Source organism: Sinocyclocheilus grahami, unplaced genomic scaffold, assembly GCF_001515645.1.
Source record: "Sinocyclocheilus grahami isolate Dianchi unplaced genomic scaffold, SAMN03320097.WGS_v1.1 scaffold54.1, whole genome shotgun sequence".
NCBI lineage: Eukaryota > Metazoa > Chordata > Actinopteri > Cypriniformes > Cyprinidae > Sinocyclocheilus > Sinocyclocheilus grahami.
The window spans coordinates 1691281-1717080 of NW_015505233.1; the positions used below are offsets into that span (position 1 = coordinate 1691281).

At 35.9% G+C, this 25800-nt stretch overlaps 1 protein-coding gene across 2 annotated transcripts in view; it reads right to left on the minus strand.

The window, feature by feature from the left end:
* Window positions 1-25800, minus strand: part of adck1 (aarF domain containing kinase 1) — a 143824-nt gene that overhangs the window by 20893 nt on the left and 97131 nt on the right. Inside the window, exons 8-9 of one of the 2 annotated variants that reach the window (XM_016269701.1) lie at window positions 16715-16864; window positions 12132-12329 (exon numbers count right to left, since the gene is read on the minus strand). In XM_016269701.1, the coding sequence (XP_016125187.1) occupies window positions 12132-12329; window positions 16715-16864 (348 nt within the window). The remainder of the gene's footprint in view (window positions 1-12131; window positions 12330-16714; window positions 16865-25800) is intronic. The other variant, XM_016269702.1, reaches the window with a different exon arrangement.

The window sequence follows — 25800 nt, forward strand, 5'->3', positions numbered from 1 at the left end:
TTATTTTATGACATTTAATTTTTCAATCTATATATTTATATAAAATTTCCTTTATGAAGTTTAATTTTTTTATCTATCTATTTGTATGTCTTCTGTCTTCACCTTAAGGGAAAAAAATGTAACCGTGATGATGGTAAATCTTGGCTAAATATATTTATATATGAATATAAACTAGACATTTCTCATCTTCTTTCCATCTAAACACTTACAATTAAATACTTGAAATAAGTGATGTACATAAACATAAACTTTCAAAATAAAAACTTTAGCATTTCTTACAAAAATTACAATTTAATTACAAAATAGTAGTTTTAACAATTCTTTTGATTGACCGCTTATGCATGTATAAAGCTCATTGCCCTGACCCTCCAAACTTTTGAGCTCTATAGAGGTCCTGAGCATCAGTCACACACTAAAACTTTCAGATTTCAAGGAAACAGCATAGTTTCACAATGGCGCTTTTCTTTGCTGTCAAGAACTGAAAAACACAGTCAGACAAAACAATCCATTTAAAGATGGAGAAAGAATGTCAGAAAAGACAAAGACTTTAGCACATACTGGATGAACAATGCAGGAACTTGCATTTAGGCAGTCATATCGTTTCTGAGAAGTTTAAAGGGCAAAGCTATTATGTTCAATTCCATGTTCTCAGCAAGATTTGAGAGGGTCAGCTTTGTCAGACGCATTTTCCATCACATAGAACTCATCGCTCATTCTACAAAAAGACTGCCACACAAAGAAAAAAATAACGAAATAAAATGTGTCTTGGAGATTTGAAAATTAATACATGTTAATTAATATTATTATTATTATTATTAAAATAAATTATTATTTAAAATTATAATAAGTATTTTATAATTATAATTGAAAATCAAAATATATACTAAAAATAAACTATCTTTAGAGTTAGATAGGCAAGCAGTGCAATGCCAGGCAGAAAGGTAGTGCACTCACATTCACTGCTCTAGATGCCCTCTGGCTCTTTGTTTTCACTTAGGATTCTCTGGTTCAAAGCTCAGTAGTTACTTTTCCATTTTAGCATAAACCCAATTTCAGATAACAGACCCAAAGCCAACAAAAAACTTTGATTAGGACTGAGGAGAAACCTCTGGAGACAGAGGTGTTTGCAGAGGAGGCCCCTCTTGATCCGCTAGAGGAGATCGATTCAAAAGAGTTTTTTTTTGTTTCACCTCACTAAGCAAAATCGCAGGTCATCCCGACTACATTCACGCGATAAGCTTCATGTTTACGTACAGACAAATGCTTCACTCATCACAAAGCATCTATATAAAAAGTCCTTTCACGCTCGTATTTTGGATGGTTTTGATCGTCTAGTCTTGAAAGATCTTGATGTTTTGGTGGGGTACTTGATCTACTTTGGCTTTAACCTTTTTTTTTTTTGTTAACTCCTTCACTCATCCCTCTTCCTATGGCTCTATTCAGCCCATATCTATGATCTACAGACAGGTTATGTCTCTAGCTCTCACTTCCTCCCAATCTTTGCCGTCTCTTCACCCCTCCTCGCCGTCTTTCTCCAGAAACGATTGCAGCTCTCAATTCATCCACAAAGCGAGCATTTCACCAGCACAATGAATGTAAATTGCATTCATTTCAATTTCAGCACTAATGTTCTTGATGTTTGTTCCAGTTTCACGGCAAAACAAAGAAAATGGAATACAGTTCCGTTTGGTGGATTGCAAGATTAGGATTTAGAGCATATTTTGTGGCCAAGTCGTTCTGCCATCCGTGAGAGAAACTCTGGTTCAGTTGGCTGAGGTCCCAAATATGATTACGTTCGGTCTAATCAGGCATGTAATTAGACCACAACAAGTAAAAAAATGTGAAAAGAAAGACATTGAAAAATGAAAAATACATGATCCCAGTATTTTTAGGTAATTGTGTCTAAAGTATAATTTCAGCATGTGGTGTCAAAGACATGGTCTAGCTGAACCTCTGCATTTTTGCATGTTACACATCAGTTCTAGCACCAGCACATTTCTTTGTTTTTATGATGAGTTAAATATTAATATATGAACCTGTGTTCAGAAATAAAAAACAGAACCAGTTAAAGAAATTAATTACAATTGTGACCCTGGACCACAGTCATAAGTCGCACTGGTATATTTGTAGCAATAGTCAGCAATACATTGTATGGGTCAAAATGATCCATTTTTCTTTTATGTCAAAAAGCATTAGGATATGAAGATATTTTGTAAATTTCCTACCATAAATATATCAAAACGTAATTTTTGATTATTAATATGCATTGTTAAGAACTTCATTTGGACAACTTTAAAGGCAATTTTCTCAATATTTAGATTTTTTTGCACCCTCAGATTCCAGATTTTCAAATAGTTGTATATCAGCCAAATATTGTCCTATCCTAACAATGAATGGAAAACCATGGCACCATACATTAATTGAAAACTTATTTATTAAGTTTTCAGATTATGTATAAATCTCAGTTTAAAAAAATTGACCCTTATGACTGGTTTTGTGGTCCATGGTCAAAATTAAGAATACAATTAAGAAATTAATTGCAATAAATGTAATGTTTTTAGTAGACATTTTATTTGATTTATTATAAATAAAATAAAATCTAAGAATGTAATATTCTAAGAACAAACAGATGATTTCCAAACATTTGTACACCTGTAAAGCTGTCCATACGTCAGACAGTGTTTACGTTTTAGAAGCCTTTCGTGTTGATAATGTTTATAGAAGTGTCTTCATAGAAGAATATGAAATGTGTGCATATAGACAGACAGATCAAATAATCATAATAAAATACTACAAAATATTTTACTATATCAAATATAAAAATATTTTACTATATATTAAATATTTTACTATATTTTATACTATATAGAATATTTTACTATATATACTATATGTTACTATATTTTACTTGGCTTTTTAGTTTTGTAAATAAATTCATATATAGGCACAATTTACTGTATGTTCATCAACAACAGTAATGTCAAGCATTTAAGGATACATCTTCAGATCAAACTTTTTTTTTTGGAAACCTAAACTCATTCAAATCTGCCAAGAAATTTGGGTTTATTTAACCGAAATATTAGATCAATATTAAAAACCACCATATACAGTATATAAAACCACCATATATTCAATCTCAGTAAAAGGTACAAAGGTAACACTGGAGCAGTAGTACCCTGAGGTACAAAAGCTAAAAGGTACATATATAAACAAGGACTTACAGTAGAGGAAGTCAAATAAAGACAGTGAATGGATAACAGCATATTGTAAGTACAACATGCTGAAATAAAAAACTGTGTGTAGTTAATAGGGCTGTGGTTTCTGTGGGCAGTGGCAGTGCTGGGTAGCAGGTAATTGCTGAGACAGACCTATGAGAGGCTGATGGAGAGAAAGAGAGAGAGAAGCCTTTTATCTGTGGAGGTCTGGCAGACGAGGAGTGCGTGTTCACTAATGAGGGGGCAGGCCCATATTGACCAGCACTCCACTTCACTTGCAACACTAATGGTGTGTGTTTATCAAAATGTTTGAGTGGTTTTGCCTTTACTGCACTTCAAATACAGAAACCTGTAGCTCCAGTTGAGTTTTTGTGCGTGTGTGTGTGTGTGTTTTCTTTTCATGTGGACTGTTGGAATGAATGTTGCTGTCGAGAGGGAAACAACAAAGCTGAACAATAGAAGTGGTGGTTTTTCATATTGATCTAATATTGTGGTTATACACAAAAGTCTGGACATACTTGAATGAATTTAGGTTTCTCATGATCTTAAAAATCTTTCAATCTGAAGACTAAGACTTAAATGCTTAAAATTAGTGTTGCTGTCAAAATTAAAAAGCTATCTATATACAGGTAATAGTAACAATAGTACTAATACTACATTTATTACAGAATATTATCAAATGTATATAACAAAAAAATAAGAAAATATAATAAAAATATATTATATATACACACGCGCACACACACACACAGATCTGGTGTGCCTCAGCATGTAAAAAATAAATTATATATATAACTTATTTTTTACATGCTGAGGCACACCAAATCTAATTTGTCAAAATGAACTAAAACTGAATAAAGTATTGTATTACATAAAAAATGTCACAGACAAAACACACAAACTGCATGCATGCATCAAAGCAATGAATTTGATTAACTGACAACAAGCTGGATTCTTCAGCAAAAAATATCCCTAGGGTATTCATATTATTTCAGCATTTAATGAAAATGTGTAAAGCTGAATGCTGATTGGAGATTTAATGCAAGTGCATCTCTATTCAGTGTTAGAATGACAGAGAGGAGCTTCTCTGATGCTACCGCTGGTTTCTGTAGAGACGACTGCATTAATATTGATAGTCCTGTACAAAGCAGGCTGGCTGTGAATAGGAAACGCACTGCACTGGACACAGAGTGTTTAGATACTGAGAGCCCTTCAGATGGTCAGGAGGGCACCTGTGATCTCAATCCCACAATGAGAGAGCTCAAAGCACTGTTACTTAAACACCAGCTCACACACAAACATATGCACTTATACTTTTGAAGAATTCTCATTGACTTTCACTGTTAATTAAGTTACACCTCTAACTGGAATAGTTGACCCAAAAATGAAAAATCTGTCAATGAATTGGGACTAAAGCTTTCAGACTTCAATAAGAATTCACTGGAAGCAAACTGAAGTTTTATAAAATGTGATCATACAACTTTGCTTAGCTGCAGAACCTCACACCAAGCCACATTAAATTGCCAATTCTCATTAAAAAATTACTTCTGGTTGGTGCAAATTACATCTTAAAATGTTTCCCTATGTGTTTCATTTTCAAAAATACTGCCACAGGTATAACAAAATAAGTGTGCTCACACAACCATATATTATTGACTCTCTTCCTAAGAAAAGAAAATGTTCTGTTCTACTCATGCTGTCAATCAATATAATATACAACATCTCAGAAGAAACAAATGCCCAATAAGAATTCTGAGAAAAATGACAACTGTGGCAATGCAAATATCTGAAGCAAGAAATTAATGGTCGAATGCACATGGTCGAGTAATATAACAATTCAAGACTTTATTATTTATTTTTGCATGCTTAGCATTTCTAGACATTTGTGGAGTGCAGAAATGTCCACCCTGCTAAAACCGATGACGTCACCTTCCCATCAATCAAAATTCATTGCAAGTGCTTATAACAAAAATTCCATGCTAAAATATAAAGAAGTAATTCGGTCCTATTACAGTTCCTTCTGTCTCACAAAAACAACCGCTGCAAGAAAGCAGAGAAGGCTTGTTTTGTTTAGGTTTTTTTTTCCGCTCATAGCTACACCAGTAAACAACTATAATAGCTCTAAACTTAACCAGCATACTGACTTACTGTCCAGCCCTGCAGTCTAAGTGAAAGACTCTCTCAGTCAAGAATGAAAAAAAGATTACTTTCTCCTGTCTGGAAAGTACATACTGTCCATACACACTAAAAACAAAATCTGCAAGCACACTAGAATTTTCTCTGATGTGTAAGGTCCAATTCTTGCCATTAACAAACCATTAACTATGACTTTTACCTCAATAAACTCCTAATTTGCTGTAAGGTAGTTGTTGAGTTTAGGTATTGGGTAGGATTAGGGATGTAGAATATGGTCATGCAGAATATGTGCTTTATACGTACTAATAAACTGCCAACATATAAATAATAGGCATGCTAATAAGCAACTAGTTAACTAGTTAGTGAGAACTGGTCCCTATACTAAAGTGTTACCACTATTTTTTGTACTACAAGGGATCTTAGAACTACATACTACAGTATATACCACCTTTTGTGCAAAAGAAAGAGGCAAAAAGTCACTCTTCAAAACTTTTATCCTCTCTGGTGGAATGAGATGCCAACCTCCAAACACACACACATACACACATACACACATACACGCACACACACACCGCCTCCTCTCTATCTTGTTTTCTAATCTAACGGTCTAATAAACTTGGCACTGTGTATTATGATATTATATGAATATATACAGTATGTTTTTCTTTGTTAGAAATTACAATATACAAATAAAACAAAATCATCCGCTAAATGCATAAATGTACATGAAAGGTTCCATGGATGATAAGGATAATTCATTAAACCATAAATGCCAATAAGGACCTTTATTTTTAAGAGTATATTTCAATATAATCTGATCCATTATACGTGCACATGGACAAATTATTAAAATGAATACCTGGGTACATATTTCCTCTAAACCACTGGTAATGAGTTAGGACAACAGCAAAGGTAAAATAAAACAAAAATATGGCACAAAGAAAACTTTTTAAAAAGTGCGTGGGCCAGTGACGCCATGGGGGCTTGGAGTCAAGCATGATTAATTCTATACAATAGATCACAGACTTCTTTAACCTCATCTACTAAATTAGAAAATTTAAGAAAAAGTGCTAAAATTGACAAAGGAAGCAAATTAGCTAGTCTATATTATATGCAATTTCATTTTTGATATCGATAAATGTCATCAATCTTTTAGGTTTAATTATGTCACATAATAAAGTGAAAACTTTTTTGAAAAGATGCACCATCTACAAAATACAAAGACATAAGATATTACTGAAGGCCCACTCGATTTGTAAATAACCCTGTGGAAGCAGTGGAGATGCAGTCAGTGGATGGAAACAGAGTGTGGGGTCAGATGAGGCAAGTGTGAGGTGTGTGTTTGCATCTGCTCACTCTGACCTGTGAGGTGAGCCATGCGGACAGCTCTCCAAGACTCAATAAACCACGACCATAAATATGTTCTTGAGCATTGCTTTAAACCGGTTACATTCCACAACAATGGTAACACTCGAAAACACATTGAAGAAATGCATGCTATATTGTCACCACATGATACCTAGTGTAAAAATACTAAATACTGAATTGGTAATCTGCATGATTTATTCATGCTACAATGCATGCTGTGAAATACAGTCCAGCATCTAGCACTGCAGAACTAATTCATAATTAAAAAGGGCAATTAAAAAGAAAAGTAAAGATGTCAGATGTCAGAAAGGTTGCAGAACATCAAAAGTACTAAATCAACATTCCTGCAGCTCAACCTTTAGAATGGCACTAACATGTTTGGAGTTTGATTCTCATAGAAAGCTGAAATTTGGTTTGGATGAAAGAATCAGCCAAATGAACAACTACACCACCATTTAAAGGTTTGGGGTCTAAGACTTTTTATGTTTTTGAAAGAAGTTACAATTCAAAATAACCGTTTTCTATTTTAATATATTATTTATTAATTTATGACAAAGTTTAATTTTCAGCAGCCATTACTTCAGTCTTCAGTGTCACATGATCCTCCATGAAACATTCTTATATGCTGATTACCTGTTCAGGAAACATTTCGTATTATTATTAATATTGAAAACAGATTTGCTGCTTAATGCTTTTTTTTCAAGATTATTTGTTGAATAGAAAGTTTAAAAGGACAGCATTTAATTGAAATGGCAGATTTCAATTAATTATATATAAATAAATCTTACTGATCCCAAACTTTTGAATGGCAGTGTACAGTATATATATATACTATTGAATGGCACTGTACACTGCCATTCAAAAGTTGGCAGTTAATTTCTACATGAAATACTAAATGTCTACTTGACAAATGGTGGTGATTCTGCTGGAGTCTGATTTCACTATCTGAATTATCAATAAAACCCTTGCACAAAGTATATTCTTCTACATATAGACTCAAGCACAATAATTCGTTGTCTTCTCTTCTGGAACATAAAGCATGAAGCTCTGGATGAAGCTGGCAATACAATGTGTTCTTATCTCTCCATTCTTATGCAGATGAGACAGCCTGCCTTTCTGCAAATGCCACAGCTGTACATGTGAAATCCGCCTTTATAACTGCCTGTAATTATGGCAGACCAGACTACTTCAAAACATCCTGGTAATTTGATGATGTTGGGGGAAGGAATGACTGCTGAGACTTTTGCACGGCTTGGAGAATCAGACACTTTCAGAGGGGTAGAGAGAAGGGAAGAGGTACTACACCCCGCTAAAAAAGCACACCCAACACGAGTGGCCATGGACCGGGCCATAATTATCCTCGCAAAGGCTTCTGGGTAATTAATCTACAAAGAAAAGCCACCTGCAGGAAAGTGCACTCAAATGCCGCACGCTGAGATGACTGACTAAATAGGCCTAAGTGGAACGCTCCTGAAACTGATAGGGGATCTGAAAACAAGTAAGCAGTAAATCAGCTAATAGTCAAGTATATCTGACAGAGTCAAACGCTGGTACTGTATCCTGTTTGGTTTTGTCAAATGAAATGAAGCAAAATAAATATAGCTTCACATACGTATTCATGTAAAATTTTATTAAAATGGCTTACTTATAGTTGACTATAGAACAGAATGAATTATTCATCATTAGTAAAAAAACACTTTGAGATTTATATATTTTTTTATATAATTACATTTACATTTAGTCATTTAGCAGACGTTTTTATCCAAAGCTACTTACAAATGAGGACAATAGAAGCAATCAAAACTAGATACATACACACACACACACACACACACACAAAAGAAAAACAAGAAGATAGAATAGAAAAAAAATAGAAAGCTAGTGTTAGTTTTTTTTAAATAAAAAAAATAAATCGATAAAGTAGAATTGAAGTAGAATAGAAAGTGCTAGAGTTAGAGGGTCAAATAAAGATGGAACAGATGTGTTTTTAGTCATTTCTTGAAGATGGCTAAGGACTCGGATTGAGTTGGGCAGGTCATTCCACCAGGAGGGAACAGTTAATGAAAAAGTCTGTGAAAGTGATTTTGTGCCTCATTGAGATGGCACAATAACGCGTCGTTCACATGCAGAACGCAAGTTTAGAGGGCACATAAGTCTGATGTATGAATTTTGGTAAAGGGGTGCAGGGTCAGTAGTGGTTTTGTAGGCAAACATTAATGCCTTGAATTTTATGCAAGCAGCTACTGGTAGCCAGTGCAAATTGATGAACAGAGGTGTGACGTGCATTCTTTTTGGCTCATTAAAGATTAATCTTGCAGCGGCATTTTTGATTAATTGTAGAGATTCGATAGAACTCGCCGGAAGACCTGCCAAGAGAGCATTGCAATAGTCCAGCCTGGACAGAACAAGAGCTTGAACAAGGAGTTGTGAAGCATGTTCTGAAAGAAAGGGCCTTCTCTTCCTAATGTTGTATAAAACAAATCTGCAGGACTGGGCAGTTTTAATAATGTGGTCTGAAAAATTCAGCTTATCATCATTCACAACTTTCTAGCTGTTTTTGAAGGAGTTATGGTTGATGAGCCTAACTGGATGGTGAAATTTTGATAAAGTGATTGGTTTATTGAAACCACAAGCAGTTCGGTCTTAGCCAGGTTGAGTTGAAGGTGATAGTCCATCATCCAACAAGAAATGTCTATTAGACATGCTGAGATGCAAGCAGCTATCGTCGGATCATCAGGATGGAATGAGAGGTAGAGTTGAGTGTCATCAGCATAGCAGTGATATGAAAAGCCATGTTTCTGAATGACAGAACCTAGTGATGCCATGTAGACAGAGAAGAGAAATGGTTCAAGAACTGAGCCCTGAGGCACCCCATTAGCTAGATGTTGCTATTTGGACAACTAACTAATAAATAAATTAATAAAATAAAAATAAAAACTTTAGATAAATGTAAAAATGTTAATAAATTGAATGGTTTACTTAGAGATGACTATACATCATACATTAGAACAGGAGGAAGTATTCAGTACTATAAAAAACACTAAGCTTTTTATAATATTTTATACAATGATTTAAACTTTACATAATTAATACGTTAACAAATACAATTCAAATGGCTTAGTGATATTTAGTAAGCTACAGTATTTATACTAAGAAATTATATTTATTAATATTTAGTACTATAGAAAGAAAAATAAAGTTATAGTAACAGATTACATCAACAAAAATATATTAAAAATAAAAGATTTACATTTATATAATGTTTAAACCTTGATATGCATAGTCAACTAATAAAACCATAAACATTTTATTATTATTTATTACATTTATATGTAAGTCTATATGAAAAACAAAATCATAATATAAAGCTTAAAGTGTGTATTATTTTTATACTAATACTAAATACTTCTGTTCTAATATGCATACTCATCAATAATGCTAAAAGCCTAATATTTAACTATTCATTATATATTAGGCCTATATTAATATGATAGCTTTAATGTATGCGGTAACAAATAGTGTGTTAGTGAAGACTGCTCTGATGCTCTGATATAATATGCTTGTACAACCCAAACTCTGTTTTACGTCCCGTAAAAGGTTATGCAATAAAAGTATAAATAAATGTCCCTGACACCCTCCAGATGGTCAAACGTCCCCCACAGAGGTCAGCTCCGGCCAGGCCTGGCCTTCAGAAACCCTCTACCACCATCACACCGACCCAACAGCACTCCTCTGGCCACGGGGCCACCAGGCCAGCCACCTGGACAGTTAGTTATGCAGTTTTAATGAGGACAGGTGAACCTTGTTCAGAAATGTGGTTAACAGGTGTTATTGTGGCCCTTTGCCACCACTAACAATTAAATAGCACTTCAGTTTTCACATCCCTAATGTTTTTTAAATATTGCCTGCAGAAGGAGGGGTGTCTTATGTTTTGACCACTCCCTGGTATAGACCCGTTTCTGACAGGAATGAAAACGAGGCTGTGAGGGATAGACGTACAGTGTTTTCAATGGGTTGCAGCATTGCTGTTTAACAACTTTGATTGTTTGATGATTGTTCAGCTGACAAAAAGTCTTACTGAGGGAAAAAACACTTTCAGTAAACAAAAATTCCATTTAGGCTAACAGTTTTGAAAGTTCTGAAAATTACATGATCTAGGAGGGTTTCTGCAAATTTTATGACAGAAACCTGAAGACCTTTTTTAAGACCAAATAAAGAAAATTTAAGAATTAAATCAAAGGGGGCACAATATGTCAACAAGTTCTCTAAATGTAAATGTCTAGGAAGCAAACAATGAGTTGTATTAGGAGTACTTTAAAGTTTGAAAATATACCTTTCAACTGATATCCATTACTTTTTAATTAATTTTACAGCTCTGATCTCAACCACTAAAACAGAGAAATAACTTTTACTGGACCTTCTGATCACACCACAAAAAAGTGATGTTCATCACCATTATTTTTCCCAGTGCAAAGATCTAGATCCATTTACTTGAAAAGCTTAAGATAACAACTCTTGTTTTCATTTAAACTGATCGAAATGAAGTAAGCTTATGATTAAAACAAGAACAAATAGGGAAAACCAGTTTTCATACCCCATTGACAGATATTTGTTCTTGTTTTAAGTATAAACACTTCATTTTGTTCAGTTTTCAGGGCTTAATTTCACATTTGCATCTCAAGTAAATTTATCTTGATCTAAGGATTTATATATTTATTTGTGATGGGAAAACAAATGTACCGAAGAATATATACATTGTTTGCAATGGCTGCAACATTTAAGGCCATGAGTTAACGAATTTAAGACTTTGTGCTCTTATTTAAGGCCTTTAAGGCATTACATTTGTGAAGGATATATATATATTTTTTATTTTTTATTTAAAGACCCTGTAGAAACCCTGTTTATACAGTGTGCCAATGTACATACAGAAAATCACAGCCTTGTTTTCATCTGTGTTAAATTTCTACATGGCATCTAACCTAATTAAGGTCTATTGCTACGTTACCAATACATCAAGTAGCAACTGTTCTGGCAATAAGTATAAAAAATACACTACCATTCCAAAGAATGGACAAACTTTTGTTTATCATGATCTTAAAAAACATCTAAAGCTCAAACTATTACACTTAAGTGCTTCAGATTAGTTTTATAGACAAATATGTATTGTGCCTATGTATAAATGGCTCTATGCATGTATGAATTGTTTAAAAAGGTGGCTACTTTGGTTTAGCTAAAACTTAAGATAATTTTTTGGATCACTACATAACATTTGTGTTATTTTATATGGAAAACAGTATTAATAAAGAATAAGTAGGAGCGTAAAAACTAAATTTTGATAGTGTATGTTGCAGACCTGGTCAAAATACCCTCATACATGCAAAATAAACGGTATCAGTTATGCTTATAGATTACCTCAGACTGAGTGACAGGTGTCTGGCTGATGCCAGCGTTTACTGACGTCCAGGAGCGGGCGGTGAGGACACAAGCGAACAGAGGATAAAGATCCCCTGCGCCCAGACGCCTGCTGTAACGCTCGATGCCTTTCAAGTCTCCCTTTATCAAACTCTGCCACAGTCTGCAGTAGTCCAGCCTGAAGTCCTGGTTCAGCACCTTGGACAGAGACACAACTTGTTTTGTTTGTGGCATCTGAACAAATGCTTATAAGTAAAAGTGTGGCAGTAGAGTCACCAAACGAAACCATAAAATTAATGAATGTTCTCAAACTAGTTTCTCTAAGCCCAAAAGATATTTCTGCCTCAAATTTAGTGTATTGGTTGAGCTAAAATTATTGGATCGAACTAGTCGGAATGTTCAAATAAACAGAGCAATATTTTGATAACCCTACAGAATCACGTTTGCACTCTTTAAGAAGGCTTTTTATCCTTATCGACACATTTATTTGATAAAAAATACAGTAAAAAAATTTTATATTGTGAAATATTATTATAATTTAAAATAGCTGTTTTCTATTTTAATATTTTCAGCTGCCATTACCCTTCAGACGCCATTCTAATATGCTGACTTGTTGCTCAGGAATCATTAGGGCCCGAGCACCGATGGTATGAGGACCCTATTGGAATTGCTCCATTTCTTCTTCTTCTTCTCTCGCATTTTTGAGGGCCTGAACATGCTCCAGAACTCATGAAACTTTGCACATGCATCAGAACTGCCGAAAATTTACATCTGATATGGGTTTCAGAAGTGGGTGTGGCAAAATGGCTCAATAGCGCCACCTGTACACATTCAACAGAGTGCGCCTCGAGCTACGTTTTACACACATGTAACACACCATTACCTACAAAAAAGTCTCTTGGTACAAATTCCAAAACTCAACAGGAAGCACATTATTTTTTTGTGCAGTTTTTGCCATTTCCAGGCCTCGTACTTTGACAAACTCCTCCTGCAATTTTCATTGGATCATCTTAATATTTGGTGAGGATTATAATAAGGCCTTTGTGACGTTAAATTGCAAGGATCTTGAGTTTTCGTCAAAGGGCGTGTCCCTGGCAGCCTTACAAATTTTGATGTTTTGCCATGAAACAGGAAGTTGCTGTAACTTCCGATCTGCCCCAAACTTCACACGTTTGATAGGTATTCTGTCCATATTCAGTTATAGTTTAATGCCACCTCCTGGCAACAGGAAGTGACATGTTTAACACTGTTAGACTCCTAGCAACATATTAAAAAGCATCAGCAAGTGTTAAATATGCTGGCAACATGCTGGAAACATACTAAAACATGCTAGCAACACTTAGCTAAGTGCTAAAGCACGCTATTAATGCAGTGAAACAGGAAGTTGATGTAACTCAGGCATGCAGTGTCCAATCTGCCCCAAAATTAAAGGGGTCATATGATGCGATTTCAATTTTTCCTTTCTCTTTGGAGTGTTACAAGCTCTTGGTGCATAATGAAGATCTGTAAAGTTGCAAAAACTAAAGTCTCAAAACCAATGAGATATTCTTTATAAAAGTTAAGAGTCAACCACGCCTACCTAAAACGGCTCGTTCTAACACGCCCCCACATGTCTACGTCACGATCTGGGAAGATTTGCATAACGCCGCCCAAATGTTCACGCAAAGAAAGAAGGCGTAACTTTTATTCTCGCTGTAGTATTGTTGTTGCCGCCGCCGCCATGTCGTGAAGGTGCTGTGTTTCATTGTGAAAGCGAAACTACTTTGTTTGGTCTTCCAAAAGAGGACATGACTAGAAATCAGTGGTTAAATTGTATTTACAACACTCTTCCAGAAGAGTTTAACCCAAATATTCAGATGTGTGCAGCACATTTTATGGAGGACTGTTTACTGATCATGGTAGAGTAGATTACAATGCCGGCTGTTCTGACTCACAGACTGTAAGTACGTTTTTTATATTTAAAGAATTTGCCACTGACGATTCAAATTAGAGTTTTTTGGGCAGTGTAGAGTAGCACTTGTTTTTTGTCATTTCTCCGATCACAAATGCAGACATGGTTTTAAGTTTAATAAACACACCCGGAGCAGTGGGCAGCCATTTTTGCTGCGGCGCCCGGGGAGCAGTTGGGGGTTCGGTGCCTTGCTCAAGGGCACCTCAGTCGTGGTATTGAAGGTGGAAGTGCGCGCTATACATTCACTCCCCCCACCTACAATTCCTGCCAGACTTGAGACTCGAACTCGCAACCTTTGGGTTACGAGTCCGACTCTCTAACCATTAGGCCATGACTTCTTTTTAGCAGCATCATATGACCCCTTTAACAAGTTTGATAAGAGTCTGTCCTGAACACATCTACATGCCCATATTCGGTTATTGTCATAGCGCCACCAGCTGGCAACAGTAAGGGACATGTTTAACAACGTAATGGACTTCTAGGAATATATTAAAAAGTCTCAGCAAGTGTTAAATAGGCTAGCAACATGCTACAAACATGGAAAAGCATGCTAGCAACACTTAGCTAATTTGCTAAAGCATGCTATTAATACAATGAAACAGGAAGTTGCTATAACTCAGGTATGCAGTGTCCAATCTGCCCCAAACTTAACATGTTTGATGAGAGTCCTGGCCTGAACACATCGACATGCCAAGATTCAGTTATAGTCATAGCGTCACCTACTGTCAATAAGAAGTGACATGTTTAACACTGTGATGCACTATTAGCAATACAGTAAAATATGCCATTGTGTGCTAAACATGGCAGAAACATGTTTAAACATGCTAGAAACACTTACTAAGTGCTAAAGCATGCTATTAATACAATGAAACAGGAAGTTGCTATAACTCAGGTATGCAGTGTCCAATCTGCCCCAAACTTAACATGTTTGATGAGAGTCCTGGCCTGAACACATCGACATGCCAAGATTCAGTTATAGTCATAGCGTCACCTACTGTCAATAAGAAGTGACATGTTTAACACTGTGATGCACTATTAGCAATACAGTAAAATATGCCATTGTGTGCTAAACATGGCAGAAACATGTTTAAACATGCTAGAAACACTTACTAAGTGCTAAAGCATGCTATTAATGCCATCAAACAGGAAGTTGTTGTAACTCATGCATACAATGTCTAATCTGCCTCAAACTTCACGTTTGATTAGAGTCCTGGCCTGAAGACATCTACATGATCATATTCAGTTATAATCATAGCACCACCTACTGCTAACAGGAAGTGACTTGTTTCACACTAACTTAAACATGCAATGTCTGGTCTGCCCAAAACTTCACATGTTTGATAAGAGTCCTGGCCTGAAAACATTTACATGCCAATATTCAGTTATAATCATAGCGCCACTTGCTGGCAACAGGAAATTACTCGTTTTACACTAACTTAAACATGCAATATTCTATATGCCCCAAATATCACATGTTTGGTAAGAATACTGGCCTGAAGACATCTACATGTCAATATTCAGTTATAATTATAGCGCCACCAGCTGGCAGCAGGACGTTTGGCACATATAAATGACTTTTACATATCCCTCCTATATTTTCCAATTTAAATGCATGTTGCCCACCGTTTGCTGTTTTCCTAAAGCCACCAGGTGGCGGTGAGCCCGGGTGCAAGGGCCCTTTCATCGCTGCTTGCAGCTTTAATTTCTTCTTATTATTTATTTTGAAAATGGTTGTGCTGCTTAATAATTTTGTGGAAACAATAACTTTTTTAGGACTCTTTGAGGAATAGAAAGTTCAAAAGAACAGCATTTATTTGAAATATAAACCTTTTGTAACATTATAAGTCCTTACTGTCAGGTTTGATCAATTTAATTGATCCTTGCTGAATAAAAGTATTAATTTCTTACTAAAAAATCTTACTGACCCCAAACTTTTGAACGCTAATGTATTTATGAATGGTCACCAAATGTCACCATAAACTAATAATTGAAATATAGAGAGCTATCAAGAGTCTTAGACGGCTGGGTAAATGGAAACTTGTGTTTCATGATGTTGTTAGTATTACAGAAAGACAGATGAGATTACTTGATAGTTGCTAATGTGAAATTTTGTGGGCCTCATTAACTGCTTCGGGTTAAATTAAAGGTCAGCAAATCCCTCATTGAGACAAACAGAATTCACTGGAATACCACTAGGACTACACCATTTCGCCACTCCAATTAATCAACGCAGACTCAACCCATGACTTTCAGTAAACTTAACATGACATGCCATGAATTAGCGTTTTGGACCAAGAAAGTAACCAAATGTCATTGCTAGAACGGCTTTATCATATTTATCACCACATTATCTCCATGGATTTATTTAGAGCCGCCACATCTTCTGGGAATACAGAAGTTCAGTGAACTGCAGGGTTTGCATATCTGTTTGTAATAAGAGAGAGGTGGAAATGTGCACTTCTTAAAATACACTAGCTTCAGGGCCACTTAAATGAAATGCTTTTCGTCTGCTGCGGCACATACAGGCCTGAGTGCGCAGCTGATCTGGGAGCCAGCGGGTGAATAATGGGGTGCAATACGTGATGAATTTGCTTCTATGTTGAGTCTGTGGCGGCCTCGGCCGATGTCTTACCTGATACAGGCCGTGATCGAGTAACACAATTTCCGTCTTATTGCTTTCAGGACACTTTCGCACCAGCACGTTGCCAGGGTGAGGATCGCAGTGCACGAATCCGTTGACGAATATCATCTCACTGTATATCTTGCCCAGATTCCTGGAGATCTGAGGAAAAGGAAGGAGAAAGGAGAGGAAAGTAAAGAAATAGAGATATAAAAAAGGTTAGATACTAGATACAGGTTAGAGAACATAGATACTCATGCTGTATAGCAGCTTTATGTGACAACTGGTCTTAAAAGCAAAGATTTATTTAAATACTATTTTGTTTTGTTTAATCCTATAATGCACAATATAAAACAAATTGAATTCAAATGGCACACTTATATTTGACTACGCATACTACATTAGAACAGGAGAAATTATTACATATTAGTATACAAATGCACACCAAGCTTTACATAAAGTTTATATACAGTATAAAATGATTTAAACATCATTTAAATGTAAAAATGTTAATAAATACAATTTGAACAGGTTAGTGTTACTCCGTAAGCTATTTATACTAAGTACAAATGCTACAAACAAATATATTTTAATATATATATATATATATATAATAAAAACACAAAAGTATTTATTCTAAGTAATAAACTATATAAATTGTTTAATATATTACAAATAAAAGCACTTTAAGTACATTAAAAATAAGCACTGCTATATAATGCTTACATCTTCATGTAAAATTAAAAATGTTTGTAAATATTTTTTTAATAATAGGCCAGGGATAGCTTTAATTTCCTCTGATTTATAAGACTACTAAAAAAGTAGAGTACATAACACTGATTAAAATAAGCAATCCAAGAAACTGACCTAGAAGCATTAAAAAAAGACCTTTCAAAATAAAAGACATAAACAATATTAAGAAATGGCAGAAATACAACATATAGCATAAATGGTACATGTCCACTTCTATGCAGATAAATAGGAGCCCATTTAAGATTACATAAAACGTTTTCCCGAAGATGCCGTGGCCCCAAAAGATGAGAAAGTATTTATTATAAAACAACCCCCGATGCAATTATTCCACCCACTCTCACTCTTTGAAGATAAGTTGCGATAAGCATCTCCCCTCAGCTGTGTTATAATGCAGAGAGCCAATGTGAAGTAGGATGAGGCAATGTCAGTCTGAAGCACAGAGAATAAATCAAGCATCTATTCATACTCCCCTGGCTGGTGTTACCCCAATAATTGGAATTAATTAATTGTTTAGCTTAATTGTTTTGTTTTCATTTATTTTCATACAGTAATTACAGGACATGCATGAACTGGTATTTTCTTCTGGAAATGCAAATGTAGCTATTTTTGAAATCACTGATAAAAAAAAAATCATTAGAATGTGGTGACTTTGTGATTTTTTTGTCATGAGTTGATGTATATTCTGTGGCACAATACATACTGATCGTGCCTAGACAAACATGCACGTATAGGCTGCACACACATGGCTGGGAGTTTATGAAGCCCCTGTGAATTGTTGTGATTCATCGTAAATTGCTTTTCAAGATTGAGTTGCTCGCAAAAGCGTCATGAGTTGATGTATATTCTGTGGCACAATACATACTGATCGTGCCTAGACAAACATGCACGTATAGGCTGCACACACATGGCTGGGAGTTTATGAAGCCCCTGTGAATTGTTGGGATTCATCGTAAATTGCTTTTCAAGATTGAGTTGCTCGCAAAAGCGGTGATCTAAATCCATTATGTCATCCAAAATGTAAAACAACGACAGTGTGGTGTGACTCAGACACCAGAGCCGCTGCTCTGAGCTGTATGAATGACCAAACACCAAGAGGCTCTTATGAGAACAGACAGACGTAGTAAACACTGGTGGCATATTAAAACAAAGATTGCAGATCATTAGTTAATTAAAAAGTTGCAAACATAAAAACAGTTGCAATTTTAATATAAAACTGTTTATTCTTAAAGGGATAGTTCACCCAAAAATTTAAATTGTCATAATTTGCTCACCCTTCACTTGTTCCAAACCGGTATGAGTTTCTTTCTCTTATAGAATACAGTAAAGGACATTTTGAAGAATGCTGGTAACCAAACAGTTGACTTCCATAGTATTTTTTCCCATACTATGGAAGTCAATGGCTACCGTCAGCTGTTGATGGTAGCCACAGGTTTGTAACAACTTGAGGCTGAGTAAATGACAATTTAAATTTTTTGTTAAACTATCCCTTGGTGAACTTCACCAAACTTCTAAATCAACAGATTAACCCCTGTAATTTGTGTAAAAAATAAAAAACATATCAATATTCACTAAAGTGCGTAAAGAATGCAGAAAGGTCAGACAGTCAGATCCCTAAGTAACACAAAGCTCACAATAATAATCACTATACTAAAAGCAATGCATCCTGGGATGGCAGAGGACCCCTAAAGGCCTGATTGGGCATGCATAGACAGCGAAAGGAGTTTTAGTATGCTAATAAACACTTTAGGATGCGGTGGATGAAAAGCTCATCAACAGTGCCCTTGGAGGGAAGACGCAGACGAATATCCCCAAGGCAGGGCGCGTTGCGAAGGGTATGCAAAAGGCAGATTAAAAGGAGTTGTGTGGACCATAGTGAACTTGATGCAAGAAAAGAGAAAGTGGGTGAGGCTATTTAAAGGTGAAGTGAGTAGTTTTATAGGTCATTGCTTGGTGGCCTTATCTGATTGTAAACACACAATATGAAAAATGTGTAATATCTCATATTGTTGCTACAAACAAACAAAAAGGTAACAACTCATTAAAAATGCAGCTCTCATGTTCAGCCCATGCAAAAACTACAAACTTGCCAGTTTATGCCATTTGTCACTAAAAAAGTAGTGTTGCCCACACTGTGCTGCAGTCAGTAGAACCAGTTACTGTTTAAAGGTGTTCAAACTTATACATTCATATAATACATAATTTTGGTATTTTCTGGCGGTCAAATCTCAAAAGGTCAAAAGTCTCTTATGCTCACCAAGACCTTACTTCTTTGACGACAAAAAAAAAACACAGTAAAAACAGCAATATTGTGAAATATTATTACAATCTAAAATATCAGTTTTCTATTTTAATATAATTTATTCCTGTAATGGCAAAGGTGAATTTTCAGCAGCCATATCTCCAACCTTCAGTGTCAACCTTCTTGATCCACATGAAATCATTCTAATATGTGTAGGGTAAACAGTGATAATAATTTAATAATTTAGCTCAAAGGGAATCATTTAAGATTTTAAATTTCTTTCTTTTTCTTTTTCTTTCTTTATTTCGTTCTGCTTTGTCATCACATGAATAAATTATATTTTAAAATATATTAAAACTGAGACAGTTATTTTAAATTGTAATATTTCATATTACTACTGTTTTGCTGTATTTCTGATAACATAAATGGATCCTCAAATAAATGGCATAAGAGACTTCTTTCAAAATCATTTAAAAAATCTTATATATTTTAAACTTTTGAACACCTGTGTATACTTTTTTAAAATGTGTGAAATTATGTAAAGGTTAAAAAATAACCTTTTGCATTTACAATGACCACTGTCATCATTTCACTTTAAAAACAGTGCAAAAATGTAATCAATATCTCACAGAAAAAAAAAATGCCAAAATGATCAATTTCATCCATTGAGGAAATGGCCAGAAAATCAGGAACCGTATAAGGTCACCGGGCTCCGCTAACCCCAACTGTTGGAAGGAGGCCATTGCTACAACAAATATTTGCCATTGATTAAAGAACGCGTCAATGAAGTGCAAAATTAGCTTGCAGCATTGCAAATAAAGGTCCTGTCTATCCTCTAATTCCTTTTCTCTCCATGCCTCTCTGCCGACTTTCCAGGATCCCTCTTCGCTGTCTTCTTCCGCTGGGGTAGGAGTGAGTGCATGCAGAGAATAAATCATATTTTCTGTCCCATTTCACCAAACTGATGAGTCCGTTTCCCTGGCAGCGTCAGAGCGCCGTCCGCGGGGAGACGACGAGGGGCCAGGCTGCTCTGACAACTTCACCAGCACTGCATACCAAAGAAGCTGAGGGAAAAAAGGGGGGCATTCCTGCCAGCGGCCAACACGTACACACACCAAATAAATGCTTGTCTGACGCGTGTTTGAAGTTTCAGCAGAAGGGGGGCTGGCACACGAACATGTGGGCACCTAGTCAGAATGACTCGGCACAGGATTCCTTTAATGCTTGAGTCGGTGGTTTAGAAGGATGCCATCTTCACACGTCTGCTGCATGCTATGTTGCAAAGGGGGGTTCAACCGGCATGGAGATCAGGGAAGGGACAGCTTCTTTCAACAGCATGCTAAAAATAGCTAGCGGTTGGAAACATGAGACGACTCCTACCTTCCTTTTGAACTCGTTTGAGGATGTGGTTCATGTCACAGGACACAAAGAAATCACCTGCCAGAGAAGCTCTCTTTGGGGCCAGAAAGATACAGACGACAGAGAAAGGTGCCTTTGTGCGCATACGTGCGCACGTGTTATTACCTGCGAGGACGGCCTGAGCGGATGATGTCTACCTGAGCATTACCTGAACACAGCTGGCCTGTCGCGTCGCACTAGATTGAATTTTTTTCAGAAGGGACGATGCAATTACTCCTACTGGGGCTCTTGACACAGAAAAAAAGCTCCATATGGACCTCTTCTACTGGCCGAGTGAATATCATGTCATTGTGGCACTGCAGAACGATGAGAGCGATAGAAAAACACCTGAAAGACTTTCTCTCTAAGTATCTGGAAAAAAGAAGCGTTACAGACAATTCACACAATGACAGCTGTTTCCATGATGAACTTTCTACATCTGTGGAACCTTTCCATTGCACAAAATATTCTTTATAATGGGAAAAAGTTTCTTTAGACATAGTTTAAATGTTCTTCACACTAAGAAAAATGGTTTCTTTTAAGAACTTTTAATGGAAAATTGTTCTGCTGCATTGATATGAAAACCCCTTTTTATGTCTTTCATATTTCTGAATATTATAAAATGTAGGACAGCATTTCATTATATCCTTCAGGACTATTATAGTTTTTATCATTTTAATATTACTTTGAATCAGTTTTTATTTTCCAATTTTTAACCTCCAATTTAATGTTGTTGTTTGTTTAGTATTTATATATATATATATATATATATATATATATATATATATATATATATATATATATATATTCAGTTTTCTGTATTTTAGTACATCAGGTTAACAAAAATAATTTTTGTAATATTCTTTTTAATTAAATTTTACTTTAACTAATAATCTTGGTATTATAAATTAATTTCAGAGGCAAAACGACATGACTAAATTTTTACTTTTTCATGCTAAATTAGACCTGGAACATGCATTAAGACAGTAAACAGGGTCAATTTTGATTTCAAGTTGACACAAAACAGGAGGAGGAAACCATAATGACATGAAGCTCAGATCATAGTTGGTCTAAAATGCATAGGGTTTTAAAAACTGGAATGATTAACCCCAAATTACTCTTTTCTGGATGACCAACCAACTATTCACCCTTGTCCTAAGTCCAACCAAAAACCCCAAACACATCTGTATCACTCACATTCTCCGTCCTGGGCAACTGAGCTGATTACATCTGTTTATTTATGGAGACAATATAAAGTGAATGTCACTGGATTTAACTCTAAAAAAGCAGATTTATTAAAACCTTCCTGTTGTAATCTTGGCCCTGTGCTGATCAATACAAGGCAAGACAAAGAGAAAGGCTTTAAACAGAGTGCAGCACTAAATCTAATGAGCTGCTCTCCGCGGCTGGCACATATGCGGCTGAATTGGCAGATCTGTGAGGGAGATAAGAAGGTCCAGCCCTCTGGCATCATCATTCTCTCCCTTCCACAACCCTGCAACATAACATACACAAATGTCTTTGACAAAAGCTTTTAATACCGGCAGCTCTAACTGGCCTCTCTGGAACTTATGTATTCTTCAACCTCCAGTCACCACAAGATGCTGAGAACAGAAGATTTGAGGGTTTAATAAGGAGTTGGGATAGAAAACAATGCTCAAATATAACATGCACTGACATCTAGGGATGCAATAAATATTAAAGGAGACATATTATGCCCCTTTTTACAACATATAAGTCTCATGTGTCCCCAGAATGTGTCTGTGAAGTTTCAGCTCAAAATACTCCACAGATCATTTATTATAACATTTTGAAAATGCCTATTTTGAGTGGAAGCAGAAACACTCTGTTTTTCGGGCCTGTGTCTTTAAATGAAAATGAGCTGCTGCTCCTCGCCCCCTTTGCCAGAATAGAGCTGCGCCATTATAGCTCGGACCTGCTAAAAACATCTGTTTTGGTTCTGATTATCATGTTTATCGCGCTGAAATCATGCGTTTTAAACCATATTCATTTAAACTTCTGATATACGGTTTTCTGAGCGCACACATCCGAAGAACACGGACAGAAAGCGGCTGTCACAGCATGTGAGTACTAAACTAAGTTTACGTTAAAAACACAAAAGTTACAAAGAGTTACAAAAACAGTCAGTTATGTCTGTGAAGGTAAACTGCTGGAAAATAAATTGCATGTTTATTTTAGATCTGTGTGAATAAATCCACTGCTGTCTTGTCTCCTCTGAGGCTGGGACTGTAAATAGTGTTCTGTGCTCATCTGTGCAGCCAAAGACAGAACAGTTAGCATGTTTTGCTCAAACTTTCGCCATGGCGTTAGAACTAGTACACCGTTGTCGCTTGCAAAATCAAAATGACGGCACCGTGGGTGGAAATTTACAGATTAAGGGGCGGTGATATTATAAGATCCCTTTGCCATGCCACCAAGGGAGCGAAATCAGACGTGCTCGTTTTTTCAGATGCTTGCAGAAAAAGGCTTACCAAAACAAAGTTACTAGGTTAATCTTTTTCACGTTTCCATGGTTGGTAGATGCACCGGGGACCTGATTATAGCACTTAAAACCTGGAAAAGTCAGATTTTCATGATATGTCACCTTTAATATGTTGGCTGATACAGTTGATAATTATTCTGTTTATTAAAATATGTAAGTAATCATAATTACACAAAAATATAAAAATAAAACACAAAATGGATATTAATTTTGAAATTTGCTATAGAATACTTTCAACTATTTATTAAATAGCTAAAAATAATTTAATAAATTTATATATGTTTAATAATAAAAATTTACTTAAAATAAGCAAAAGTTATTTTCATGGTATGAATACATGGGCGATTCTAATTCTATACTAATTTGTCTGAACAACAAACTAAAACTACCGTTTTAAATGCTTCAAGTGGATTCATGGATTTACAGGTATCACGTCATTATAATACACAGAATGAAACAAACAAAACTAAAATGGAAACAAATTAAAAACATAAAAAAACATTTTCTTTATTTGAAAGAAAATACATGTATATAATATAATTGGATTTTATTTTATTTTATATTTTATTTTTAAAAAAAATTCTAGTTGCCAAGGCAGCATTTCCCAATTAAATAACTAAAACTGTAATAAAAAACATTATTAGTCACACATTTTTTCGTTTCAAACGGCCCCTTTAAAAACAATTATATTTCAGCACTTTCTTTTTGCAGCTAAAATTTCATATTTTTTGAAGAAGGTATTGTGAGAGGCATCTAGGTTGCTTACTGGTATAAAAAAGGCAATAACCACCAAAAAAAACAAAAAAAAAACAATGAAATGGTCCCAAGAAATGGCTTGGGACACACTAAAATTTAATAGTTGAGTTAGTGGTTTTGAAGAAGCTAAGCAAATACCACTAATAATCCCACAACATGGCCATAATAAATGCCGTACATTTGTAGTCCTCTACGTAGGCATCATTTATGACGTCTGGTCCGGGCTGATTGAGCGTTATGTGTGACTACGGCGGTTGAGTGTAGTTCCAGGGCTCAGTTAAAGGCCCGGGCTGAGCGTCAGGTACTGAAAGGAGTGTTTGTTTCAATCTGCAAGCATGTCATCCACTCGAAGACAAGCTGTCTTTTTTAATATCTCACCTCCGCCGCGCTTGTCAGTCGGGATTTCCTGTTAGGACGCCTCTGTTTGACCTAAATACTGACAACCGTGATGCACACATAAACAGAGCCAGAGAACGGCTCGTTCCGGCACCTTGACACCGCCTTCTGCAAAGGGAGAGGGGAAAAAACGGAAAAAAGGCCTGCGTTCATAATATCAATTATACACTGTATCATTATCCACAAGTCCCTTTCAGCGGGAGGATAAGCCAGCACAGGCTTTTTGTACTGTCAGCGCCGAGCACTGTCGGCATGTAGAAACACGACTCACAGTCACCTTAAAGAGGACGAGCGGTCTGACAGGCAGAGCACGGCGGAGCTGGAAAAAAAAAGTCCTCCATTACAAGCCGCTAATGCATAACAACACAGAGCATTACTGAGAGGCCATTTACAGTCCTGCATCCCATTAATCAGTGACCAGTGGGAGAAAGAGCCACTAGCACCACAAACAATTGATCTCAAAGGGATGCCGTCTTTCAATTATGGTAATTAATTATGTCTTTTCTATTTGTTATCTGGTGGGTTGGACAGGGGCGACGGTGAAGAGAGAGCTCGAGTGTGTTGCAGCAGGAGACGACCGCTGGAGCGCCATTCTTCACTGTCACACTTCAGTGTCACAGTTATCGTGTTTGATTGGACAACGTTTGATTGGACGACGAGAAATTTCACAGGCTTCTTTTGTGAGGCTGTTGGTAAACAAGTGGTTAAAGGGATAGTTCACCCAAAAATGTATTCACCCTCATATTTTTCCAAACCTATAAGAATTTGTTTCTTCTGTTGAACACAAAATAATATATTTTGAAGAATGTTGGTAACTAGACGGTTGCTGGTAGCCAATGATTTCCAAAGTATTTTTTCCATACTATGGAAGTCAATGACTAACAGCAAATATCTGGTTTAGGGCTGTCACTAACGATTATTTTGGTAATCATGAATTTGGTCGATTATTCTGACGATTAATCGAGAAATCGGATAATTATAATTAACTTGGTAGAGGCTCCGGTGCGTATTTGTGTTTGCGGTCTGGAAAGTGTCAAAAGTTTGTATTTACAA